At 40.7% G+C, this 25881-nt stretch overlaps 1 protein-coding gene across 1 annotated transcript; it reads right to left on the bottom strand.

Annotated features, from left to right (window-relative positions):
• Positions 1-1809: 1809 nt before the first annotated feature.
• RRP1B (ribosomal RNA processing 1B) lies at positions 1810-25613 on the bottom strand. Its single transcript, XM_082481440.1, has 16 exons — positions 25466-25613; positions 20370-20452; positions 19379-19436; positions 18565-18650; positions 17381-17442; positions 15022-15151; positions 13503-13567; positions 12793-12956; positions 12170-12261; positions 10403-10500; positions 9898-9917; positions 9354-9479; positions 7823-8550; positions 5153-5296; positions 4357-4423; positions 1810-3238 (listed from the first exon to the last, which is right to left on the bottom strand). Exons 1-16 carry the CDS (start codon positions 25596-25598, stop codon positions 3048-3050), a joined length of 2247 nt encoding a protein of 748 aa, XP_082337566.1. The 5' UTR covers positions 25599-25613; the 3' UTR covers positions 1810-3047.
• Between the last annotated feature and the right edge of the window lie 268 nt (positions 25614-25881).

Here is a 25881-nt window from a genome sequence, read left to right as displayed (position 1 = left end):
CTACCTGTGATTAAGTCTAAGCACAGGAAATAAATGACAAAAAAGGCATTTGATGCTTTCCAAGTCACATAGCTTTGATAGGCTATAAAAAATCTCGTATACCACATAATTTAAATATAATTTCAACTTTTTACCTTGCTGAATTAATTTTGTGCTTTTGAGTTCTCTTGAAGCTATAAAGAATTATAAACTATTAGAGCTTGAGAAGTACAAAGTTGATCAGATTCATAACAAAAATGTAGAGACAATCATTACAAAATACTGTCTTTTAAAAGGTATGCCACATTAACTTACTTTGACTCACAGCATGACTGGCAGCTGCAGAGCTCGAATAACACTGTGAAAAAACCTATGGAGCGATATCAAACAGGTTGGATCATTTTTTCTTTTCTCTGTTCCTATTGATACATCTCTCCGTACAGTACCACTGTATCTGTGCAGTGGATAGCCCAGATGTCACATTTATCTCTCATTTTTTTTGTGTTCAACATTTATTGGAATTGTCACTATCCAAACATTTCGGGTAATGTATTCAATTTAACCCAACAATGCCAATTAAACTGCATTGACAGTGTTTGGCTTTTGTTTGTAAAGTTGTCCTGAATGAAATTCCAGACACCACTGAAGACAATACACATGACATACATACATTTACAAAACATTCCACCAGTTTCATGGCACAGACGGATTATGCATGAATCCCAACAAGCAATCACACCACTAAAATTTTTTGATAAAAAAAATGGCTGCCATTTGTGCCCTCTCCATTTAGCGCTGTGGACAACAAAATATTTGGACAAGCAACAGGTTCAATGGATCCACAGCCAATAGAAAAAGATTTAAATACAACCATTTAAATACATTTCTATAACAGGTTATATGTATTAAAAACAAAACCAAACAAAGCCAAACCTCAATGCATTCCGATCCTCTATTTTTCTGTGCACACCAGATCCACCTACTGATTGTTTGCATCTATATCCTTGGAGGAATATGGCATCTTCAACTTAATGCATTAACAACCATGCACATACAAATGCTTTGATGCGTATTCCACAAGAACTTCTTACCCACAGTACAAGATAAACAGTACAACATATTGAACAGCCTTTGTTAAATCCTAATTACCATTGTCTTGTCAAAAAAATGCATTATGCTAATATACAATGAGATTTTTTATAAAAAAAAAATAAATGAACAATTGCTCAAACAGCAAGTATCAGATGTATTCTCCAGAGTTCTTTACTGATCAAATGAATACAAATTAAAACAAAACCAAATAAAATTCAGTCCTTTATTTTAAATGAGAACAGATGAGCAAAATGACCTTCTGGCAGTACCACAAACCATGGACTGTCACAAACTCAGTGCAAGAACTGGCACGGATAAGAACTGAGCAACTGAGAGCAACCAGCAATCTACAAGTACACCAGTATTTTGAAGAAATTCCAGATGAGTCATGAAAGAGCAGTTTCACTCCGGTTGCTTACAGGGAGCGATCTGGCAGAGGTCAGCATCAAAGACTGGTAAAAAGTAGTACTGAAGTATGCAAATACATTTTGTCACAAAATTTAATTTTGCTGGCTGAAGTAGCCAACTGTTCACCAGTTATCATAAGACAAGGTAAGGAAGCAGACCTACCTTCTCTATTATGGGATCACAGAAGTAACCGGTGGGAAGCTTCATGAGTAGCTTTGCTTTGGCACCAGGTTGTGCTTTGAAGCTGAGCTCTAATGTAGAGTTCTGCTGCAAAGGCTCTGCCTTATTCACATAAGCAAAAACTCTCAAAGAAAGATTTAACATCTTCCAACCGTATAAAAAATGTTTTTATTTTCATTTGCTCTCCCCTTCCTCACAGTTCCCCCTCAGAATACATTAATGGTCTCTCACAGAAGTACACCGCATTCTTTACTAAAGAAGCAAAGAAGAAACAAAACATGCACAGTAGCAACAAAATATCCAAGTAAAAACTTAACGCAAGGAAATGCTGCAGAAAGAATTCTTCTGGTTCTACATCAAAACCAAAACCAAGCTGTCTGGGCTGTAAAGTTTTACCCTGTCTTGAGAGGCACCAAAGCTTTTAGAGAGAGACGTGTGTCCTAACCAAAGATGCACTACACCGACTGAGCTCTCTTCAGGACAATCAGAGGTTCATTCACTGAATGATATCTGAGTTCTCGTAAAATGTGGTGACACCAGCTGCTAAAGTAGAAAACGAGGCGTCTTGTCAGACCTTCAGGAAAGACAGCAGCGGGGGTGGGGGGAAGACATGCAAATATCAAAGATTTCTCCTGTGCAAGAGCATTATTTCACTTACAGTAAATAGAAGAAGCCAGCTTACGACATGACAAGCGTAAGCCAGCTTTGGCACTTGTGTTACTGAAAATAATGTGGTGACTGTTCCCAACTCAGCAGGCAACCAGCTGTGAAGGTTTATTTGCAACAGTGACCACTTGAGCAGCTAGGCATTTCTTATCCCAGGGAAAGCTTGCTTACCCAAGTCCAGCTGTTATTAAACAGGGACACGAGGTAATCATTATTTCCAGAAGAAGGATTAACAGGATGCCAAGGGTGACACATGAAAAATGACGGGGTAAAATTTTAAAATACACTAACAACTAGGAGGTTTAAAATCTACATTGTGTTTTTCCATTTTAAGCCCTGTCCAATGAAAAACAGTTTAATAACATGAAGTGCAAGTTCTCTTTAACTGGCTCAAAAAAAAAATAAATCACCGGAACAATCAAACCCTGAACATTCCTTAATTAAATGAACAAGTCTCTCTGGAATGACATGGGCGGAGACCATACTTTTTGTAGACCAAACCTGAGCAGAGATCAGATTTTGTTTCTTTTCTGTAAATATACAAAACAGGTATTTCAAGATACAGCTGAAGTGGTGTCAAAATTGCAATGACCCAGGTCACAACCAGAATTTTGTATATACAATTCGTATTAACTTAAAAAAATAATGAAGTTCAAAATACCTCCAGAGAACATTCTAGGTTAGCAAAATGTCCTGTACAAAAGTAGGCCACATCTGTTGGTTTAAAAGAAGTCCATAGCAGTTGGTCTCTTCTTAGCTGATATAGTAGATGGTTTCTTCATTTGAGGCTCTCCTGCTGGGGTACCTGTGGGTGACTTTAGCACCCCATGACGGGGTTTCTGTGCAGGATTAAAAGCCACACGGGAAGGTCCTTCTGGGCTCACTAATATACTTTTGTCAGTCTTCTTAAACTCTGTTGAAAACCAAGCAAACAAGTTAAAAGAAATATAACTGCTGGAATAACTGGGCTTCTCAATCAATTGTGGAATTGCCCAACCCCGCAAGTCTGCCCTAGATCTCTAAGTCCATCACTAAGGATCAGAAGCCTAAGACTGCAGAAAAAAAGGAGAGATGGTGGAAAAGCACATCCCTTAGCAGAGTCACTTTGAGAATGGGTTCTGTTGCACAGAGGGGCTGTGAACCATTCCTCATGTTTTAACAGGCAACCAGAGACTCTGGGCTTACTTCTCAGAAACAAATATTCCAGCTATCCTGAAGATCACCACACTTTAGTTTAAAAGATGACGATGGGTAAGAAGTGGGTCTACTCTGACTGTTAAAACAGCATTGCTCTAGAGACTATTTGTTATCCCTTCTGCTGGCGGGTAGGCATTTTTTTCTCTTTGTGCAGCTGTGCTACGTTAAGATAAAGATACATAACTAAACCCACTATTGTCCATTTGAACTTGGCCTATAGCACGCCTCAGAGAGTTAAAAAAAAAAAAAGGCAAAAATGAATACATGGAATAAACTTTTATGCTATGGAGTGAGACATTTATTTAACAGGGAAAACACTGTCTGCTTACAAGTGGGATCCAGAAAAGAACTGACGTTTATCTACTCATTACCATTAATAAACCACAGGCAGCCAAGCTGAAACTGAAACTTTGCTATTAAACAGCCTGAACTCATCAGCACCTTTGTCCTGGGAAACAAAAGTGAGCAATGAAGACTGTGAAGTGCATTTATTTCCCTAAGAGGTGCCCTACAGAACAGGCAGCTCAGGAAGGAGAGTCTGTCGCTCTGCTGCACTGTTTTCTATCCATAAGGCTCCTTCTGCAAGTCAGTAATGCAGCGCCCTGGAAACATGCAAGTCTAGCTCTTGGGACAAATGTCCTAAACTTTATCATCTCCTCTGGACAGGAACTTGAGGATGGTTTATAAATTATATACAAACACTGAGACAAAAAAGGATCAGAATCATCCTGTTTCAGAGAGGTGAAGAGTATAGGTGTGTATCAGTGCATACAGCTTCCCCCTTCCTCGGCGACAAGAAAGACTGTGGAGACACACAGACATATTTAGACTCACCAGCAGTCATGTTTTTATTCAAGCCAAACGTGACTTTTTTTGAGCTGGTCGACTGCAGCTTGTTCAGCTATAAAGTAAAATAAAGACATGATATAAAATAAGATTTCTGGGTCCATGCTACAAGTTCTTTTACCTGCATCCCATCAAAACCAATGCAAAGCAGCCTACTTCCTTCATTTGATTTAGAACCCCCACAATCTTCTAGCAGTGACCCCTGCGAAGACAGCACTGTTTTTCTAGCCAAAAGCAAACACATTCCATTTGTAGAGAAATCACGTATTTTCCTTAACATCATTACGTAATTCAAAAACAAACAAGAAGACATTTGTGTATTAAATACACTGGCCCCACTGCGCTCAGGCCTCAAAGTCCAAAGAGGGCTTGAAAAGATATTATATGTTAAAAAGTTTTAGAAAAGAGGGGAGTCTTTTGAAGCCCTGTACTCTTGCCAGCCTCCACAAGTGGGAAGAAATGGAGGCTCAAAGTCCCTTAGCAAGTCTGAAAGTCAGCTTATGCTTTTGATTTCTTTTGTCCTTTCAACAAGAAGGTATTTCTGAAAGCAGGGGAGAAGAAGATATTTTAAAGATGCCTACGACTCATTTTCTGAAACTCTGGAGCCATGCGTGACTCTGTCTACAAGGAAATGCAACAGCATTTCCAGTTTTATCTGCCTGTTTTAGGAAACTAATGCAGAGTGGAAAAGACAGCATGAGAGAGGTCACGTCCTTTGCCAGGGCAGGTAGCTTGGGAAGAGACCCGTTCCCAGACTTGGCTGCTGTCTGTGAGATCACATTACCTGCATGGATGCCCTGGTGGAAGAGATGGTGCTTCTGGCTTTCCTGAAGAATACTGCCTTTGGTACATTTTTTTCAAATTTTACAAAATCACTTCCTGGTTTTGCTTTCTTTTTCTTTAATGGTGATAGAGCAGTGCTGCTTTCCTATAAAGGAGGGAAAGGAAAAAATGCTCTCAGTACAAAAATACTGTAGTTAACTATACCTAGTACAGTGACCAGCGTGCAGAGCTTACCACATGTGGCTTCTGTAAATATTGGTACAGCTGAGAGACAGCTAGTTGGTACTCACATAAGCTAATCATCATGGTTAACTCTCAGGAGTTAGTTTTGCAGTCAGGATGACTGAAAACAGAAGTTTTAGCAGGCTCTGTGCTGAACTAGGAAGGCCATTGCAAAAGAAAGAAAGAAGAACTTGTAATGCATTTGCCTGGCTTGTAAGAGTGCAAAGAAAGATATTTTCTTCATGATCATGAGGCTGCCTTACTATTGACCCAGCTCTTCTGCACACAAGTGCTGATTTTTTTTTTCTTTGCCCTTAAGCAAAATCTCTTCTGTGGAACCTCTGGATGCATAAGAAACACAACTAATGAACAAGCCCAGCTTTAGGCTAAGATGGATACTGGAGAAAAAAAAGTGGAGTATGAAGTTTGTCTATACTATCAGAAATCCAGCTATCGCGAATTTCTACTAATTTGCTGCCTCACATTCATATGGAGGATTGTCATTTAAAGCAATCCTCTCCAGCACAAGGCAATTCTCAGGACCTGTAGTGGCAGCGCCGCTAATGAAGTGCACCACTCCAGAGCTTTCCAACCTGTTGTCTATGGGCCACAGATATCTGTGGGCTACTGTTGAGGGGAAGTTCAGCTATGCTTCACAGCAACCTCCAGATGTGAAATTCCAAAAGCATTTCGCAGTTGTGCTGTGGAAAATGCCCAGGGGATATGGTCCCTTTTGATTTGACAATCATTTCTATTTTAAATAAAGTAAAAAAGCAGAAGTCTTTTAGCTTTCTGAATTCTGGAGACAACTGGGAAATAATGCTGAACTTGTCTGATTTTTCCCCTTCTCCCCCTCCTCCTTCCTCTCGATAATTGAAGGTAATTCTTTGGAAGTGTGTGTTGTCTTTGAAATCAAGAATCAAAACACACCCCTCATGATTTCTGGGCACAAGACCAGTATTACATAATTAAAACCAGGAAATAAAACAACATGTTATTTTTCAAGCAATGAAAACAAAATTAGCAAGCCAATTCCCTCCACGTTTGTGCATTTTTTTCTTTACCCTGCCCTCTTCTTTCTTATACCAATACTCTCATTCTCCTGACTTGACTCCCAAATTTCTCTCCTTGTTTCCATTCCCCCCCTCCCGCTCAACACACACATGTACACACAGCTACCTGGATTGGACAAGAAATAGCAAATGCTATAGTTTCTTTGGAATTACACTTGGGAAGAGTGGCCCACTAGCCCATGCGCTGACTGGTCAGCCAGCCAACAGACAAGTGCTGGTGTCATGCTGCTGCCTTTCCTTCAGCGGCTACGCTAATTTGCGCCAACAACTCATTTCCCTGAAGCTTGCAGGAACTTCATCTTGAATCTATTGCACATCTTTGAACCTGTTGATCAGTTGGAGCAGAGTTTTACAAAGAGAGATGGGGGTGGCATAATCATATTTTCTTAGAAACTAAGCTTTTACAGAGAAAGAAAGACAAGGTATGCAAAAATGAATATTTAGGTAACAGGAGAAAAAGCAGAAAATGAGCAGTTAAAAGAATTTCAGTGGCAGGAGAGGGAAGAACCCCTGCACCCTCTCTCTTAGCCACAATCCCAAAACTATATAGTACAAAATGCTTCCTGTTTCTCAAATCGCTAAGCAAAATCAACACTATTCTATTTATTGCCAAGAAGAAAACGGGGGTGGGAGGTAAAGGGGAAAAAAATAGCTTGTTCCAAAATTGCAAGACATAGATTTTTGAAGATGACTACAATCAGACCTTCCTAGCAAAAAACCACAGTATTGTCTTTATAAGAAACTGGACCATTCATAAATGTGATCATACAGCCATTGATGACATTGAAGGTCACAGTGTCATATTCTCTGTTCATTCTTTCCCCAAATACTTTCCCCATACAGCACTAACAATTTGTTTAAGATTTAAGAGAAGTGAGCCAGCGAAAGAAGACACCATTGGAATTACTGTGGGCAATTTCACAAGGAGCTTATATTAAACTAAGCATGTGCTGCTGCTGCTGAAAAAGGGATGTTCCATCTTCCCATTCTCATCCTTTTGCCAAAATACACCCTTTGTGAACATGCTGTAAACTCATCTAGAGACCCAATGCAAAAGAATAATTAACCCAGGGACCGAAAAAAAGAAAGAAGAAAAAAAGACAACCCCATATCCTAACAACCTAAGTTTCAGCTAGATGAGGTCCTTCAGCTGAATAGATGGCTCAGGCTTTAGTGTTGCTGCACAGGAGGGCATAAAACCATGGTGGTGGGTGTGGATTTCTGGGGAATTGAGTTCTTTTTGGTGACAATGCATGACGACATCAGCACACAACCTGCCCATGAAGCTCCACAATCAGAAAGCTAAAGCCAAATTTGAAAACGAGCCTGGCAGTTCATGAAAAAAAAGGCAGAGGAAAAGAATGAGATATACGTACCCCCTTCCTGCTTTTCTTGCATGCGGTCTCCAGAACTCCATTGGCTTCGACAGAGTTTAGCACCTCTTTTACTTGTCTCTTCTTTTTCAAGGTTGCTGCTTTCTGGCTGGAGACTTTCATCCCTTCCAAACCAATTAGCTTTGTCTTTGTCTTCAATTTGACCTGTCTTGAGGGCGCAGATTCAGAGCCTGCATCTCCTGACAGGGTCCCCTTGTTGGATTTCATGCCAGTTTGTTGCAAAAGACGATCCCCATTCACCAAGACAGCCCCTGCTTTCCGTTTCTTTTTCACAACCTTTGGAGTTAATGGTGTGACAGATGGGCTGACATCCTTTGTTTCACTGGCATTAACTGGTCCATTCCGACATGCTGGTTTTACAGGAATATTTTGCACTTTTGGATTCATTTTCTTCAGCTGACTCTTCTTACTCTGTTCTGCGTCTGTCAGGCTGTTCTGTGCAGAGATGCTGTGATTTTCTCTGGTGTCAGTTGCTACGTTTGTGGTCTCATTTGCCTCATTTACTAGCAATTTCTTTTTCTTCCTTTCCTTGTTATTTTCTGGCACCTTTCCCTGGCTAAAAACATTAGATCCAGATGTTTCAGCTATTCCCTCTCCACAATTTCCATCAGCTGTTCCAGAATCAGCACTTGGGCTGTCCCTCTTCCTTTTTTTCCTCTTCTTCTGGGAAACTGATGCCTCCTTCGCACTTGACATCTCCTTTTCATCCTCTAAATCCACCCCAAAAAGAATGCCATATAACACAGATGTGAAACACAACAGTACTTACAACAACTGAATTCTATTCTATTTTTTTCTTTTTCCGTTCTTTTAAAATAGGTATACCATTTTCCTGCTATCAGCCAGCACAACAGTTTTACTCTTACGGCTGGTCATGACATTGCATTCCTCTGACACCTGGCCTAATTAAGATTTTGCTGATCTTGCCTTCTCACAGCTAACATCTAAGACGTTCCCTGTGGTAACCCTGTTTTGTATAGCAATATTGCTAGAAAAAGCTGTTATTGACCACCTGTTAAGCCCATCAGAGGGGCAACTCAGGGGTTCAGTAGTTAGGTGAGGTATTTTGGGGTATGATTGGGCTTATGCCATGTCAATATAAGCCGTGATGCCAGAGATTGATACTTGCACCTGGTTCTCAGTAACTCTCTTCACCTTTCCATAAACACCCCCAAATTCCTATATTTCTAACAGTCATCCTATTTTAAGGAGATTGAAATGTTTCTGTTTTCCTGCAGTAAATGGAACTGCTCAATGGAGCAATGCAAACAACTGCTTCCAGTTCTGCTTTTGACTGAAATTCTTGTGGTGACACTTGCTGCAAAATTCATAACAAAATTCCCACCATTTTCAGAGACCTTAATTTCACATTTAAACTTCATAGCAACATGATACAAATCAGCACATTCTAAACAACAGGTTTGCCTTCTTCAGAACATCTTGTATCTGATACTTCACCAAGATACACAAGCGACTGCAGATTGTCCTCTTCCAAAGGTTGACCTTGCCTTACCTTTTACTTTTTCTAACTTGTCTTTCTCCCAAGGCTTGACAGCTTTTTTCTTTCGCCTTCCCCTGCTGAATTCATCATCATCTTCATCTGTAGAAACGTCTTCGGGAAAATCTTGGGGGAAGATTCCTGTTGAGGAAGAAGGATAAGGTATCTGAAAACTAATAGTTCTATTTCTGTGAACAGTTACGCTGTTCATATACAGTGTAACTCCTACAGAAAGAAAATCAACTTCTTGTTCCCGACTCAATCCAAAACAAAATCATGAGTGATTCCTATTTAAGTAAAAAAAATCCTCTTTTATTTAAGGATAAAATACAGGGTTGCTCAAATATTGAAGGGGATTTGGCCATCTCACCAAAAACATGTAATATGTCTTAATGATTTGAAAAAAAAAAAAAACAAACCACAACTCCCCCCCCAAAGTATTCTTGAAACACACATTAAAAAAAAAAAAAAAAAAGATTTGCAATACACATTATACGGGAACATTATATATCCTTTAACTGAAAGAAACTGCTATCTCTGTATGCTGCTCAGTCCTTACCTTCTGCTAAGTCCTGGAATCTGGAGGTGGGGAGGAAGGGAGAGAAGGAAAAACAAAACAGTATTACTGGTTTAGTACCAATAACAACACTAGCAGCACTATACTTATTATGGTTTTGTCAAAATAGAAACAACATATTTTGCACAGAAATTTACAAAGAGCTTATCCCAGAAAAGATCTGCCTCAGAAATTCAAAAACTCAAACCAAATCACTGAAAGTATTGAGAAAAGAGCAATTTAATACTTCTCCCATATCTGTAACTTGCATCACACACCATCTAATGTCACATCCTGCAGTACAAATCCACCCAGTGTAGACACACCTCAGCTAGTTGCAATGAGGAATGGTAGCACAGGCTTCAGGCACCTTATGCATGTTATGCAGGGCTGAGACAAGCCTCCTCTCGTGACATTGTCACCAAGACAAGCAAGGGCAGAGAGAAAGCAAAGTAAAAGTTGCTTAGGACAAGGTGGCACATGCAAGGTGTACTTCAACAGAACTCACTTTTTGACCAGCTTGTACAGACGCTTTCTGTTAAGGGAAGGCGTATTTTTCTTGCTCGCCAATTCAAAGAGTTTGTCAGCAACAGCCTTATAATCAAACTGTTGGAGGAAAGTATGATGTGACTCGTTATCAACAATTCAAGTAGCATACACATCCTTTAAACAGTCATTTCCTTTAAACCCGAAGTATTTTTTTCTCTGTTGAATTTTACACCCCCTTCACACATGTATACTGACTTCTACAGATCATAGAATGGTTTAGGTTGGAAGGGACATTGAAGATCAAGTTCCAACCCCCCTGCCATAGGCAGGGATACCTCCCACTAGACGAGGTTACTCAAAGCCCCATCCAGCCTGGCCTTCAACGCTTCCAGGGATGGGTCATCCACAACCTCTCTGGGCAACCTGTTCCACTGTCTCAACACCCTCACAGTGAAAAATTTCTTCTGATATCTAATCTAAATCTACTCTCTTCCAATTTAAAGCCATTACTCCTTGTCCTGTCACTATATGCCCTTGTAAAAAGTCCTTCCTTAGCTTTCTTGTAGGCCCCTTCAGATATTGGAAGGCTGCTATAAGGTCTCCCTGGATCCTTCTCTTCTCCAGGCTGAACAAGCCCAACTCTCTCAGCCTGTCTTCACAGGAGAGGTGCTCCAGCCCTCTGATCATCTTCATGGCCCTCCTCTGGACCTGCTCCAACAGGTCCATGTCCTTCTTATGTTGTTGGCCTCAGAGCTGGACACAGTACTCCAGGTGGGGTCTCATGAGAGTGAAGTAGAGGGGGAGAATCACCTCCCTCAACCTGCTGGCCACTCTTCTTCTGATACAGCCCAGGATGTGGTTGGCTTTGTGGGTTGCAAGTGCACATCGCTGGCTCATATTAAGCTTCTCATCAACCAACACCCTGAAGTCCTTCTCCTCAGGGCTGCTCTCAATCCATCCTCCAACCAGCCTGTATTTGTGCATGGGATTGCCCCGATCCAGGTACAGGACCTTGCTCTTGGCCTTGTTGAACTTCATGAGGTTGGCATAGGCTAACCTCTCAAGCCTGTCAAGGTCCCTCTGGATGGCATCCCTTCCCTCCAGCGTGTCAACCGTGCCACACAGATGGTTGCTTCATTAACAGAACTGTTGAACTCAATATCACTTTCTCAAACATTCCTAACCTTAATTCTTACTCAAGAGATAAGACAATCATCTTCAAAACCCCCGCAAATATTTAGCTAAATACCAGATTTGAAGTGTGTCATGTCCTAATTCTTGCTTAAAAGCCACAGATGCGTGAAGCATATCTACCTGCATGTGTGTTTGATGGGTGGATCTGTCAAAGACACTACACTGCACTGGAAGTGGGTCTACAAACAACCCAAATCTCAACATTTTACTCTCTCTCCGATGTATCCCATCATCCATTACTTTTGCTCTTATTGTCAATGAAACTTATGCTGATTGCTTTACCACCCACAGTGACTTGGCTTTTACCATACATTTTTGAACTCTTGAAACAGGAAGGGAGGAGCAGAAAAAAGAAGGCATGGGAAAGAGGAAAGAAGAATTCAGAATGGAATTATTTTCTTATATGGATTTGTTTTCTTATAAACTACTCACAGAGTATGCATCACATAAATACCACCTCACATTAGAGCAGGAGATTAAAATTTTGTAACATGTTTATCTGATTAACATCTTTTACTTCTATACCTCTTGAAAGGGACCAGAAAAAAGAAAAGAGGGGGAGTATCAGTAACAGAGCAAGTAAGCCACAAACCTGCAGAACAGTCCCGATACCATCATCAGCATTTTCATTAATATCCTCTCTTTCTTCAGAGCTCTGAGCTGATTTTCTTGACAAACATCTGTCTTTTATTATAAAAAAAAAAAAGAAAAGACTGAATATTAATGTTTAGTTTGTAAAAACTGAGATAGCACACACTACTCTGACAGATAGAAGATCAGGTGCATTTTTCTGCATACAATCTTGTGAGCCTAGACTGATTTAACTACTTTATGTCACCAGTATGCAATACACAACCGTGGCATTATCTCAGCACCTTTTAAAAAATTGCCTTTGTACAAGAGTATATCTGGATTGAAAACCTTCCCTCTCAGCTTTTTTTCTTTCTTTTTTTTTTTTTTTTTAATTTAAAACTCCCACAGAATGCTAAAACCTCATCTTCTTCAAAAATGTTATGGACATCTGAGAGCCAAAAGCCAGACTGAGACTACTGATTTTTGTGACATGTTCTTTTGGAGTCACTTTGTTTAAGCACAATTACCCTTACAACACCTGGAACATGTGTTTGACTGGTTCAGAGCAGAAATGTGTTTCTAAGAAACAAATTTTCAAATCCTAGCAAGTGCTACCAAGGCTATTTAGAACTTCCTCCTCACCTTTAGTTTTAGGCACCTCTTCATTTCCCTGTTTGTCTTCTTCTGATGCATCCTCCTTATCACTGTTGCTACCCAGTTCTTTCATTAGGTCCTCGATGGCATAGGGGGACTGATCCACAATGAGCTCAAAGATACCAGTGGCTACAGCATGCAGCATACATCGACTGTGTTACAAGAGAGCAGGGATGAGAGTCGAAAGGCAGAATCATTTGCATCCCCCCCCTCCCCTTAAAAAAATGGAAATTTGAGGGACACGGGGAAAATGGGTAAGAAAGAAGAAAATGGAAGAGCATCTAGCTCTCCAGATGAGGAAAGTGAACCTGTTACTTCCTAAGCAGAAGTCCTTTAATCCAAACAGCGTCCTGCCAATGTTCCCTCTTAAATTTCACTGTCTTTATATACTGCTCTATATTACACTACAACAACAAAGAATCTAACCAGCTCAGCTGTTCTATGCATGTTAAAAAAAAAAGACAAAACCAACCAACAGATGTTGATATAATTCTTATAAATCCATGAAGACTATCTATAGCTTTGATAAACACAAGTTATCTTCAAATGACTGTGTACATAGGTAATAAAATATCCTTCTTTCTCTACACTCTGAAGTTATACTGTGACTCTTCAATCCATTTATTACCATGTGGAATGGTATATGCAGAATTTCTTAATTCTAAAAAAAAAACCATTTATCCTTTCATTAAACTTACTCCTTTGATTTGGCAGCAATTTTGCAGAAAGGCTCAATGAACTTGAGATTCTGGTCTGCTGTAAGCTATATGATTAGGAAGAAAAAAATAATTAGTACAGTAAATATTGTATGCGTACACTCAAACTGCTTGGATATTCGGTGTAGGGGGATCTTCTTTAAGAACATAAATCAATGTCTTTCAGTATACTACCTAATTCCAACTGACAGGAGTATCCAGCGACTCTTTGCTACCACTAACTTCCAGATATTCCCTGGAAGCATTATGAAAATGTTGACTGCTTCACAGGCTTTAATCTACTGAGTAAAGAAATACAACAAAGCTGCTTATTTTAGATATGAAAACATGAAGCAACAAAAGCTTAAATAATTACGTGCACTTTCACAAAGAAGGTCTGTAGCAGACATGAATAAGATGTGGGTTTCTCTTAACTGGACCACTTGGACGAAAACACTGCCAGCTACAGTAGCACTAAGGATAAAAATCCCTCCCTAAATTAAATTTATAAGCATCAACTTTGATTTCACATAGTCTAGGGGACTAATTCCCCATGCTTCCTGTGAGTGACTTAACCACAGATTTGTGACTGTGGAGCTGCAGAAATTATTTGGGCTCCAAGTGCAGGCAATTCTCTTGTGCAGACATCTTCTCTCACACCCCACAATTCAGAACCACAAAAGCTGCAGGCAGGATTGCTTTCAATACTGACTGCAAAGAATACACATGGGAAATTGTTAACAGCTTCGTCTATTGCAAGGAGATATATCAGATGCCAGAAACAAGAGGAGGTAAACGAGCAGAAGCCTGTAACGAAGTGTGGGGCAGCGGGCAGCTCGCCCTAGTGGAGTAACAGGAGCAATACCCTGGAAGAAGTTCAGCAGCGACAGCTGCACTAACAGGCTTTCAGTTGCTGCAAAAACTCTGCATCATGGTAACGTCAACCAAAATTAAGGGCAACTGAAACAGCAATATACAGCAGGGAAAAACAGATGTCATCAACAAAGTGAACAACTGGATGTAGAGGGTGAATTGCTCAATGCACAGGCAACAACGTTTGAAGCCAACAATAAACAAATAATAGACAACTTTGAAAGTTCACTTTCCTCCTCTATTTAGGTAGATTATACAGTCAGGCAAGAGCAGGCTTTATGTCAGTTTTTGCAAAAGCAAAGACTTGCAAACATGTTCACACAAGGGAAAAGATGTTAAATCCTTTCTGTTTAAACAAACAAATGAGAATAGTATAACTTCTCTATCGCTATTTCCAACCACAATTTGGAGCAGTATACCAGTACTCAGGAACTTGACAGAAACTACTATATTCTCACTGTCTACACTAAGACATGAACAAAAGTAAAATCATAACTTTTAATAAGTCATTTTCTTCATGCTTACTTAATGTTGCTATGTTACATTTAAAACTGTTAAACATACATAATCTAAAAATTATATTTATTCTAAAATGCTGTATGTCACAGTTAACATTAACCAGTAAAAAAAATACAACGTATTTTCTAACCTCTTTTGCACCAACTTTAGCCAATTCATCCAGATAGATATCAATGAAATGTAACCTTATCCCAGTGGGAGCAGTGCTGTTTGGGTCCATAACTTCTTTCATTAGTAGCGGCAGGAATAGTTCAATTAGACTGAAAAAAAGAATAGAGGGAAAAAAACAACAACAAGATATTAATATTTAATTGCGCACATTCTATTTGCTTTGAAAACAAAATCTAGTTGTTCGCAGGTTTACCCGTTCTTTATGAGGGCTGTTCAACACTCATAAGAAATAAATCCAATGAGCAATTTTCAGATCTTTAAACAAAATTTTTAAGAATCCATCCACAATCAGAACTTTTTACAGTCTAGATGATTTTGTAGCATTGGACGATCCACTTAATGCAGTTTGTTACAGTGAAAATCACTGGTTTAAAATTCACACCTTAATTTGGACTGAAGTTTATTATGCCATATGATTGATAGGGATGATGGGTAGGAGCAATTCTGCGATTTGAGCAGGACACTCTGAAGACACAGCTGTCACATTCATCCATCCTTGATGGGCAACACCTTGTACCCTTCCATTTTATGAGATGATTTTCATTTTGGTGCACACCCAAGTATTAAATTTAATACTGATCCTTTTCAAACTCATTTCAACTGTGCAGACTTTGCCTTCATTAAAGCATGCTATCCACTGACCCTTGGAGCAAAACAATGACACTGAATAGCAGATTGAGGGCTAAACTAGGCATAAAAAAAAAAAAATCATCATCTCAGTAGCTCAAACCAGATGTGAATGAGCTGTATACAAGTAGGACTGTGGTTCTGTTCAGTTACTGATTTCTGGACTACTACCAAATACTGCTGGAGTGACATGGCTCAAAGAGACATGCGGTCATTGCTGCATCTAAGCAGCACTTGGGACATTTTTTTCTTTTTTTTTTTTTTTTTTTTTCTTTTTCTGAGGCCTATCCTTGCCACCTTTCAGGAAAGCGAAGCTTTGTATATTCTACACTTTCTCCCCTAGTGTTCTGCAATTTTGCCCAGAACAAACGTTTCCAGTTCCAAAGAGAATTTAAAGCATTCTAAACCCATAAAGAGTATTTCAGTTTTACTGTAGTACTTTCTTCAAAAGCGTTTTAACAGAAATGAGAAATGGAAGACATGCTAGGCAGTTTTTAGGCTCCACCTAGGAGGGAAAGGCAGCTCTTGAGCTCCCTCACTCTGCAAAGAAAGGAACTATGATCTTCTCTTCCCACACTGCATCCTATGGGGGTGAAGGGCCTCCAGACCATCTCTCCAGTGAAGCTGGAAAAAGGGAGGCCAAAGCTGTAAGAAAACTTCTCAGCAATCAGTTTGGGTGACCATGCCTCTGACATGGGACTGTGTGTGTGGAAGAAGGGCTTCGGCTTTATCAAACCTCCTCTCACACTTTCTGTTCCTGTCAAGGAGCATTTTCATCTCTTCAACCTGTGGGTATTTAGCCAATGCAAAATTAAGGTAGAACAGAGGGGATGGGGCGTTCCCTTCTATTTCTGCAAAAACATGCCTATACACATTCCACATTTCAGAAGGCAAGAGAGAGAAAGCATAACCTCAACACTAGGTTATCAAGCACTCCTACTTAGAAGATGTAAAGCTCTTCATCATTTTAAACACAGAGCAAGCTTAGAAGTGGCACAAGAGCTCTAGGCAGAACAAGATGACCACAATTACTTGCCATTTGATAGAATACGGAAGAACTGCAAACAAAACCACTTATGTATACAACAAACAGGAAGCCAGTTTACAAATAAGGAGTTCTGTCTTATCAAAAGACAAGTCACCATGATTAAACACAGTAAAATAAAAACAAACAAAAAAAAAAGCCACAGCCAAGCAGAAAAACAACACAACCAAAAAAAATTCCTTTTCTGTATTTTCTGGGATGCAGGTTCCCTGTCTAACCTCTCCACAAGTGATATTCCACTAATAGCTCTCCTGACTAAATCAGTCAGATCTAGCATACTCCATTAAAAATCCAGAGCTCTCAGATTTCACGACTGCTTGGAATACTATTCGACAAGCTTCTATGTTCAGGTTTTGCATAAACACATATGAATTACTTTCTCAAATCTCTTTCTGTGAAACACGCACTAAATGGCTTAGGTGAATGTAAATGTAATCAATTGCAGTGTGTATTTAACTTAAAGAAGTGTAACACCTAACTTTGTTTCTAAACTACATATTGTAAGTGATCTGGAGAACAAATTAATGTTAAGACTTCATGACAGCACCATCTATGGAGAACAACGATCTATTAAATGAAAATATAGTTGATAAATGTAAATCAGGCAACTTCTTTATGATGCAACTACATTCAGAAAACTGCTCACCTTTCATCCCATTCATTTCTTTTCAGCACTTCAAAGGATTGCCTCAAAATCCTACGCATTAGCTGCAAAGTACAAAATTTGTTACACATGTTGTTCATGAAAACAGATAAGGGATTTACTGTGACTGTAATATGAATAGACTTCTTAGTAAACCTCCTCATAGCACAACAAGGTGGAAAGCTTCTTCATCTGAACATTTTGACAGACTTGTCTATCATGTCAAGCAACAGAAGGATGCTGTGAAGCTCAAAAGACAATAAACTATTTTCACAGAGTCACAGAATAGTCAGGGTTGGAAGGGACCTCTGGAGATCATCTAGTCGAACCGCCCTGCCAGAGCAGGGTCACCTTCATATCCCAAGCCCTGAAAAATCCACGACCATTTCTACTATACAGCTTCCTCCTGCTCCATCACCCTGATTTCTTCATTAAGTACTGCCAAATCTGAAAAAACCCACAGCTTAAACTGGAGACAACAATACAGGACAGATGATAACAATAATTTAATTTACTTTAAACTTGCACTAAGAGACAGCCATATGTAAAATAGGCCCAAACTGGCCGAAAACACTTCACTTACTGAAACACTTGGTTTCTGTTAATATTGAGAAACAAAAACCATCAGTGTATGTGCCTGCAATTAACTTATTTCAAAGAAGATAACCATGATTTTGTTCTTTACAAAGGTAGGCCTTTTAAGAATCTTCTCTCACTGATTTTACTAATGATTTGATATAGTATTTCCTATAGAAAGAATTCTGATAGCTGAATGTATTACAGTGGATACTTCAGTGGTGGAAAGTTGGGGTTCTAGTGACAACTATTTTACACAGAGACATAAAGTAATCTTTAAACAGTCTGATCTTCTAAATAACTGAAGTTGATGCAGTATCCTCTGAGACAGTATTTATATTCCATATATAAATCAATGAGAAACATCCCTACGTTATAAAGGAAGGCAAACAAGAAAGCACTTGCGGCCTGACATAAACTGTAATGGCTTTTAGATTTGAAGTGGTGAGTGAAAGCCTTTAAAGCAAGTATCTCTTTGCAATGCATCAAGAAGATAGTCACTTGTCTTCTCTTACAATATATATACATGCATGTGGAGACAAAGCTGCCTTCCAGCACACCACCATCACATCTTTTCTTGCAGAAAAGATCTACAAGAGAGTTAGTATTACCATATAATACTTATCAAGACGCAGATTGTCTATTCCATTCCATTCACGGTTCATAGTTTGCCAAAATGTCTGAATGAACAGGTGTCCTGTAAGAGAGTAAGAAAAAATATCTGCATGTCTGGCACAATGGTTTATTTTGCTAACCTAAAAGGATCTCAAGAAATCACTTCAATGTGAGAAAGGGATGCAATTCCCTAGGGATTTGCCTAGTGATGGGGACAGAGCTATGGGAAGACATGCTTGAGACGGGTACAAGGACGCAAGTCAATTAAACTTCAGAACAACACAACAAAAGGCACACAGCTACTTAAAACACAAGTGTAATTACAGGGACAGCTTTGTATCCATTTTGTGTTATATACACACAAGTTAAAGCAAAATAGCCATTCTGCACTCATTTCTACCCATCCGAGTTTTGGCATTAACTGAGCACTCTATTTCAAGCACATTTTGAAAACTGGGTGCTTAAGAGCTCATGAAACAAGGTTGGTTTTGAGTAGAAAATACACAGAACAAGTAAGTCTAGGCAGAATGGCAAAGTAAGGGGACAAGTTTACTTTGCTACCCACCTTGTAAAATCTCACCTTTATCACACTGGACATACAACTCTTCCCCTGCAACAGCCAGAAACAAACTGCATCTCATGCTTCCCTTAATGCAATCACACATACCAGTTGGACAAAAAGCAAAAACGAAAAACAAAGCAGCACCCCTCCCTATCCAGCTGCCTCTATTCTGGCACTGTGATAGTGGCCTCAAGATCGCCAAAGATGAAAATACCTTACAAAGAATTAGATCATGAAATAGTACTTACGAGCCTCTGTATTCTGAATCACATGGATAAGCTGTGAGATATTGTCTGCAAGTTCCTCCTAAAAGTAAATAAATACAGTTAGTATAGCATGTTTCAGAGCTTGGTCTCCTCATTTAACACGCAACCAGAAAACAGCAAGAAGTATGAATATCATGAAACATCCCTCAAAATTTAAAACATTCTCTTAACAGCTGCTTTAGTACTGCAGTTATCTTCCCATTGGGATTAGGTCAGTTATAAGAGAGGATTCAAGAGTGTCAAGCCCAGTTTATTTCACCAGATGTCTACGCAAATCATCTTTTTGACAGCAGACAAAATTAAATTAGGATGAGAAAAATCCCTTGTATTTAAATTAACAAATGATGTAAAACTTTAGGGGTACTGTTTTCATAAAGCTTAATTATAGGTGGATCTCCCTTTGCTATATGAGATAAACCTTGTTCATGAAAACAGACAAGTGATTTGAAAATTGATTAAGTGAGGTTACTAAGATTTGGTAGTAGGGAAAGATTTGGTAGTAGGGAGACAAACTAGTAGTAGTTGACAAAAGTCAGTAGTAGAGACAAAGTTAGTAGTAGAAGTGCCACAGAACTAAAAAGAAAAGGAAGGGTGAAACTTTGAAACAAGGCTAACTAAAGGTTGCAGATACATTGTAGTTGCAATTAAGGGCAACCTGCTGTTACTGCTTTAGTTCCACCAAATCAATGCACTTCATAACAGTATATATTTTAGTTCTGGTTTTGGAAGGTAAACAGCTACACCTGCCACTCAGAGAGAGACTCCAAACATGATACCAAATAGGCTTCTGTTCATGTGGTGAGGATCACTGAGTTACAGTCACCTCTTCTACACATGCCACGTGTGAGCAGCAGAGGGGGAAAAAAAGGTGAGCAAAACTCACTAAGGTCATCTTTGTTATTCTAAATTGTAAGTCCCTATAGCGTATTTTAGAAGACACTCACTCAAGCAAATATAAAACCAGTTACTATACCTGTAGCAGAGGTTTATCCTGCATCCACATACAATAGAACAGGCCCTTCCATATTTTTAGCAGTTCTTCCTGGCTGAAGCCACCTACGGTACAGAAGAAGTCTGAATGAAAACGAAAAATCTTCCACCAAAAGATTTTCATGCAGTTCCCTCTGTTCCCTGCTTTCTTGTTTGTTTTTGTTATATTCTCTTGAGCAAACCTTGCTTCCTACTGTAAGCATGCTAACTGGAAGGCAACTTAGCATAGTTCAGTGATTCCATGACAGTAAGCTTCTATCTTGTACCAAAGAAACAAAGATTTCAAAGAAATCACAGATGAGATGAGATGAATTCTGATAAATCCCTCTGGCATATTTTTAGCACCAAGTCTGAGAGATATTTTTAATGAGGGCATCATGGCTAATTTTGCAACAGAAGTGATGTGCAAATCCTCAAACATAACTGACAAGGATCTTGGGGTTTGGTTTCTTTTTTTTTGTCTTTTTTTTTAATAAAGCCTTACTTTACCAATAGTTTTTTTTTTTCCTTACTAGGGGCTTATTTTGATAGAATAATGATCTAGCAGTCAACAAATTTATTTACAACGTATAATCAAAAAGTCTGAGCAACCATGATGAAAATACTTTCCTTACAGTTAGTCTTGAGGTACAGTGTCATCTGAATTTTAACAGCAAAGAATATTTTCACTATTGCCAGTATAAAAATTCACATTCTAGTCAAAAATCACACATTACAGAAGGGAAGTACTACACAGAAAATCAAATTTTACAATCAGTAATAGTTGTTCAAGAATGTTTTAAAAACTGGATTATTCATGACATCAAACACATTTCCGGAAAGCAAAATTATAATGGCATACTGTTACAAGGTAGCTACAACAACCTACCTACAGCTATTTTCAAACTATAGCCTATTAAGTACTCTCAAGTAATTTCAAGGAAAATCACATTAAAAAGGTAATCATCTTCAGTAAACTCAAATTTGCTCCAAAAAGATCACTGTCACTTTTGAAAAATTTTCAGGAGACTGCACTCAAAAAGCCTGAGACCCAGTGCTAGGTCTAAATTAAGTACCTCTTCCTGGGACCAAATTGTTTGAAAGCAGTTATCACTACTGCACCATTCTCCACCCAGAAAAAAAATCGTAAACATGTTAGTTAAATCATCTATAGTCATGCTTGGTTAAAAAGAAAAAAAAGTAGAGCTGAGCAAAAGAAGTATACAAAAATGCTATGTAGGAAGCAATATGTCTAGTAATATTAAGCATTAATTATTAATTTAACTTAAAGATTTGTCAGTAATATTAAGATTAAATATGAAACAGTTTGATTCACTGATTTAATATTCATTGAAATATTAAAATTCATAATATATCTTAACACTATATACGTAGCAGTAAGAAGCAGGCTTAACCTCACACACAGCACTAACTCTACAGAGGAATCAAACACTGGGCTTATGTCCAGGGGATCTCAGCTGCTACCTACAAAGATGGCTCAGGTGTTCTTCCTTGTCTAGGGAACACAGACTTCCATGGGGCTGCTTTTCATACACAGAGGGCTTTTTAAAGTGTCGTAGGCAGTCCCTTGTCCATTTGACAAAGGACCCTGATCAAAATCTTTTAGAGCTAGTTTCTCATCCTTGTCACTCAAAAAGAACTTCCAAGGTTGGGTTTTCCACTTTCGGTGCCCTGCCATCACCATCCACAGCTGGCAAATAATAACCATTCAAGCAAGGTATTTTAAAACCTTAATCTATTATATCAGCAACCACACCATGCAAAACTGAAGGCTTTTACCTGAAAGCTACCTGGAGAAAGATTTTGGTTTCAGGGCTTGGATTGTAACTCTGTACAGATGTACAGTGCGGAAGCTTGGATTAGTAATGTTACAACCACTCACTGAAGACATGCTACTCCAATGCAAGCCTTGTTAGCATTTCTGTTTGGGAGTTATACTGTTTTGACATTGCTATCACTAAAATTGCTGTCGTTTTTCCTGTTCTAGATCATCTCCAAGGACCACATCCACATGGGCTCATTTCAGCGGAAATGACATAAGTCCTTTATAGATGTGGGCCCAAGTAAGTGCAGCTCTGTCAGATAGGAAAACCACTCCACAATCTTTCCTCTTGTACTAAAAGTTACTTTTATTTGCTATTCTTTCACCAATTCATTTACCAATTGTCTCCATAAAGATACCTTCCTATTATCAGCCCAGTACAGCATGCTCTTCTTCTCTTTCAAGGTAAGGACTTTAAGAAGAATGAGTTAATAAGAAAAAAAAGGTCTACTTCCAAGGAATAATGTGCTCATCAAAATTCATCCTGCACACATGATGACTTCAGAGCTTCAGTAGTTCTGTGCCTTCTGTAGAGTTTAACTTCTCGTTGAAAATTAAAAGCTGTAGTTTTTTGAAGAAGTTTCCCCAGTATGACCTGTAATTCAGCCTTAGCACAGACCACACTGAGCCATCCTGTCAACCTATGAAACACGTGACTGAGGTGAGCGTCAGGCAAACTCCACCACCATTTTCAAAAGTTAGCATGTTCTCAGCTGTTCAAGTTAGGGTATCTAGCTGGGTTATCTAACCTATGAGCCTCATCTCTCTCAGAATGCTGGATGGATGTAAGAATGCTAATTAATAAATAACTTTAAAGAAAAGTCTCTCCTGAACGTAACACATTCTTTTCGAGTCCAAAGAAGTTAACCTTTGTTTAAATATTACTAGCTTGATTAGCATGTAACAGTAAGTAAATCTGAGAGCTCTGGAAATTAGTCACTCTTGTTTCCTACTCATTTACATTTCATAGTGGGCTGAATTTAACATGCAAAAGGTTGACTTCCCAACTGACAATTTCCCTGCGGTGGTTTCCTAGTATCTTAAGGCATTAGCTTAACCTGCAACCTTTTCCCTCTGTTAGAGCACTCCTGCCCATCTGTCAGGCTACTTCCACAAACTTAAATGAATCTGCACTTTGTGATGAGATGCACAGAGCACTACTGAACACAGAAAAGCCATGTCCAGCTTAGGAAGTCTCCAGAGCTAAAAATAGCTGGAGGTTCTCAGAAAGTACTAGGGAGGAACACAATGTACACTCACTTGCTCTTACTAGTCCCCAGGCAACCCCTAGACCTATGGCAACCATCAGAAACAGGATAATGAGCTATTTGGCTCTCTGACCTGACCCTGTAAGGCTGTTATTATGTGCTCTTCCCACTGTCAAATGTGGCTAATGGGTCAAATACTACTTGGAAAGGGAAGCGGGTAAAGGGAAGAAACAACATCTATTCCCCAGTGTCTTTTCAAGGAATTAACTCAGGTTGAACCAGCATTCCAGTTTCAGTTTAGCTCTTGGGGTGCCAGGTCTAGGCTGGCTTCCTGAAAGCCAAAGGAATACGTATGCATAAAACTCTGTACTAGTTTCTCAAATGCTGTGGGAAGGTTTCCTAGGTCAGACACAGTGCTCTGCAAATGCTCATGACCAGTTTCCCTCCCGCGTTGTGTCCAGCTTGCAACACAGTGTGCTAGAAAAAGCAGTCCAGAAACATCACAGAATCTCTTGGACATCTCCACACCGTGCTCATTGCTCCAACGGGAAGGTTTACTGAACTGGATCCATGCATTCACACAATGCTATGACTGACCTTGTAAGTGTCCTATAACCTGCATCCATGAGGACAGGGTGCACAGGAGGCACCTTCAGGTGCAGGCAGCTTCAGACAGGCATTATGAGACACAAGCTGTCTCCAGGAACACCACTGAAGTGCCCATGCACTGGACTCTTGGTTCCAAGATGGCAGTACACAGGTCCAAGTACAATAATAAACCTTGTTGGAAAAAAAGCTTTTGAAACCATGAACGTGGAGGTAACAGGTAACCCAGATAATCTGAATGGGTAACAGAGAATCGACTGCAATTACACAAGTGGTGAAACACTCCTGAGCATTCCTCAATTCCCTCCAATGCTCCTGAATATCAGTCATGGAAACAGGCAGCCACCACCTCACCAGACAGCACATCAGAAAATAAAACTATATGCTTGTCCTTGTTTCAGCTGGGACAGAGTTAGTTTTCTTTCTAGTAAGTGCTGTGTTTTGGATTTAGTATGAGAATAATGTCGATAACACATATTGGTTTAGTTGTTGCTAAGTGATATTTACATTAGTCAAGAACTTTTTCAGCTTCCCATAGAAGCTGAGAGGAAGCACAGACAAGACAAGCTGGCCAAAATAATATTCCATACCACAGACCTCATGCTCAGTACATAAATTGGAGTTGGCCAGGGGACAGGGATCCGAGATCGCCGCTTGGGAGGGGATGGGCAATTGATCATTGGGTGGTTTGAGTGACTTGTGCTGTATGTTCTTTTACCATTATTATTGCTATATTCCTTTTCCTTTACTGTTCTATTAAACTGCTTTTATCTCAACCCGTGAGATTTTTCCTTTCCCCTTCTTTCCCCCTCTTCTCCCTCCCCTACTGGGGGTGAGCAAGCTGCCGCGTGGTCCCAGTTGCCGGCTGGGGTTAAACCACGGCAATGCTCCATATGCCGGCGTGGGTTCAGTCTGGGTCAGCTCAGTGCCTTTCCATGCTTTTCCTGGGAATGAGCACGTGAGCTGCGCCGCTCTGCCGCCAGCAGGGTTCCCCCCAGGGCCATGCAGACCCTCCCGGAGCCCTCCAGCCCCCTCAGCCGGCGCCGGGCCCCGGCCTGCCCGCGGGGAAACCGGACGGGGCGAGGATCCGAAAAGCCCTGCGCTCCGCTAAGGGCTGCTGGCGCCTTGTGACGGAACATATGCGTAAAAGTAAAAAACTAAAACCAGAAAAGAACAACAACAAAAAAAAAAACCAAAACCAAAAGACGCCACAGCCGGCGGCCCCGCGGTGAGGGCCGGGGCCGGCTCCGCGCCACACGTGCTTCCCCACCGCCTGCCAGCCGGCCCGGGCCGCCGCTTCTCCCGCCCCGCTGACTGCCCCGGCCCCGGCCGCGGCCACCGGCCTCATCCCGGTCCCCACCGCTACAGCCCCGCCGCCCCCGGGCGGCGCCGGGCCGGACCGTGCCGAGCCGCCCCGCCGTGCCGTGTCGTGTCGGGCCCTACCGGCCGGGCGCTGGGTGCGGACGCCGATGTACCCCCGCAGCTTCTTCAGGGCGCGGTCCCGGATGCGCTTCTCGTTGGCGGCCAACCGCTGCGCGAACTGGATCTCTGGCGGCTGCACGGCGGCAGGAGCCATGGCCTGTCCCCGGCCCGGCCCGGCCCCTCCGGGATCGGCCCGTCCGCACCGTGCAGAGCCGGGCACCCCCCGATGGCGTCACCGACATCCCCGTCGCCCGCCTTCGGCGTCATCACAGGGCAGACGCCGCCGCGGCAGCACTGAGGGAGCGGGTAGCTGAGCTGGCTCCAGGCCGCGCCCATCCCGCCGGCGGGGGCGGGAGGGGCTACGGTGAGAGGCGGGGCCAATGACGTGGCGTCACGCCAGCGGCGCGCTCTTCCCGCCTTCGCTCCTTCCTGCGAGG

Source organism: Vanellus vanellus (assembly GCF_965231255.1).
Source record: "Vanellus vanellus genome assembly, chromosome: 1".
NCBI lineage: Eukaryota > Metazoa > Chordata > Aves > Charadriiformes > Charadriidae > Vanellus > Vanellus vanellus.
This window is presented reverse-complemented; position numbering and strand designations above follow the sequence as displayed.

Excerpts from the sequence above, each read along its gene's own strand:
- RRP1B (XM_082481440.1), bottom strand. The coding sequence starts at position 25,598 with ATGGCTCCTGCCGCCGTGCAGCCGCCAGAGATCCAGTTCGCGCAGCGG. Across the intron at positions 9,918-10,402 it reads CTGTACAAGCTGGTCAAAAA|ATTCCAGGACTTAGCAGAAG; the intron begins GTGAGTTCTGTT and ends CCCCACCTCCAG. Across the intron at positions 3,239-4,356 it reads GAATAAAAACATGACTGCTG|AGTTTAAGAAGACTGACAAA; the intron begins GTGAGTCTAAAT and ends GGTTTTCAACAG.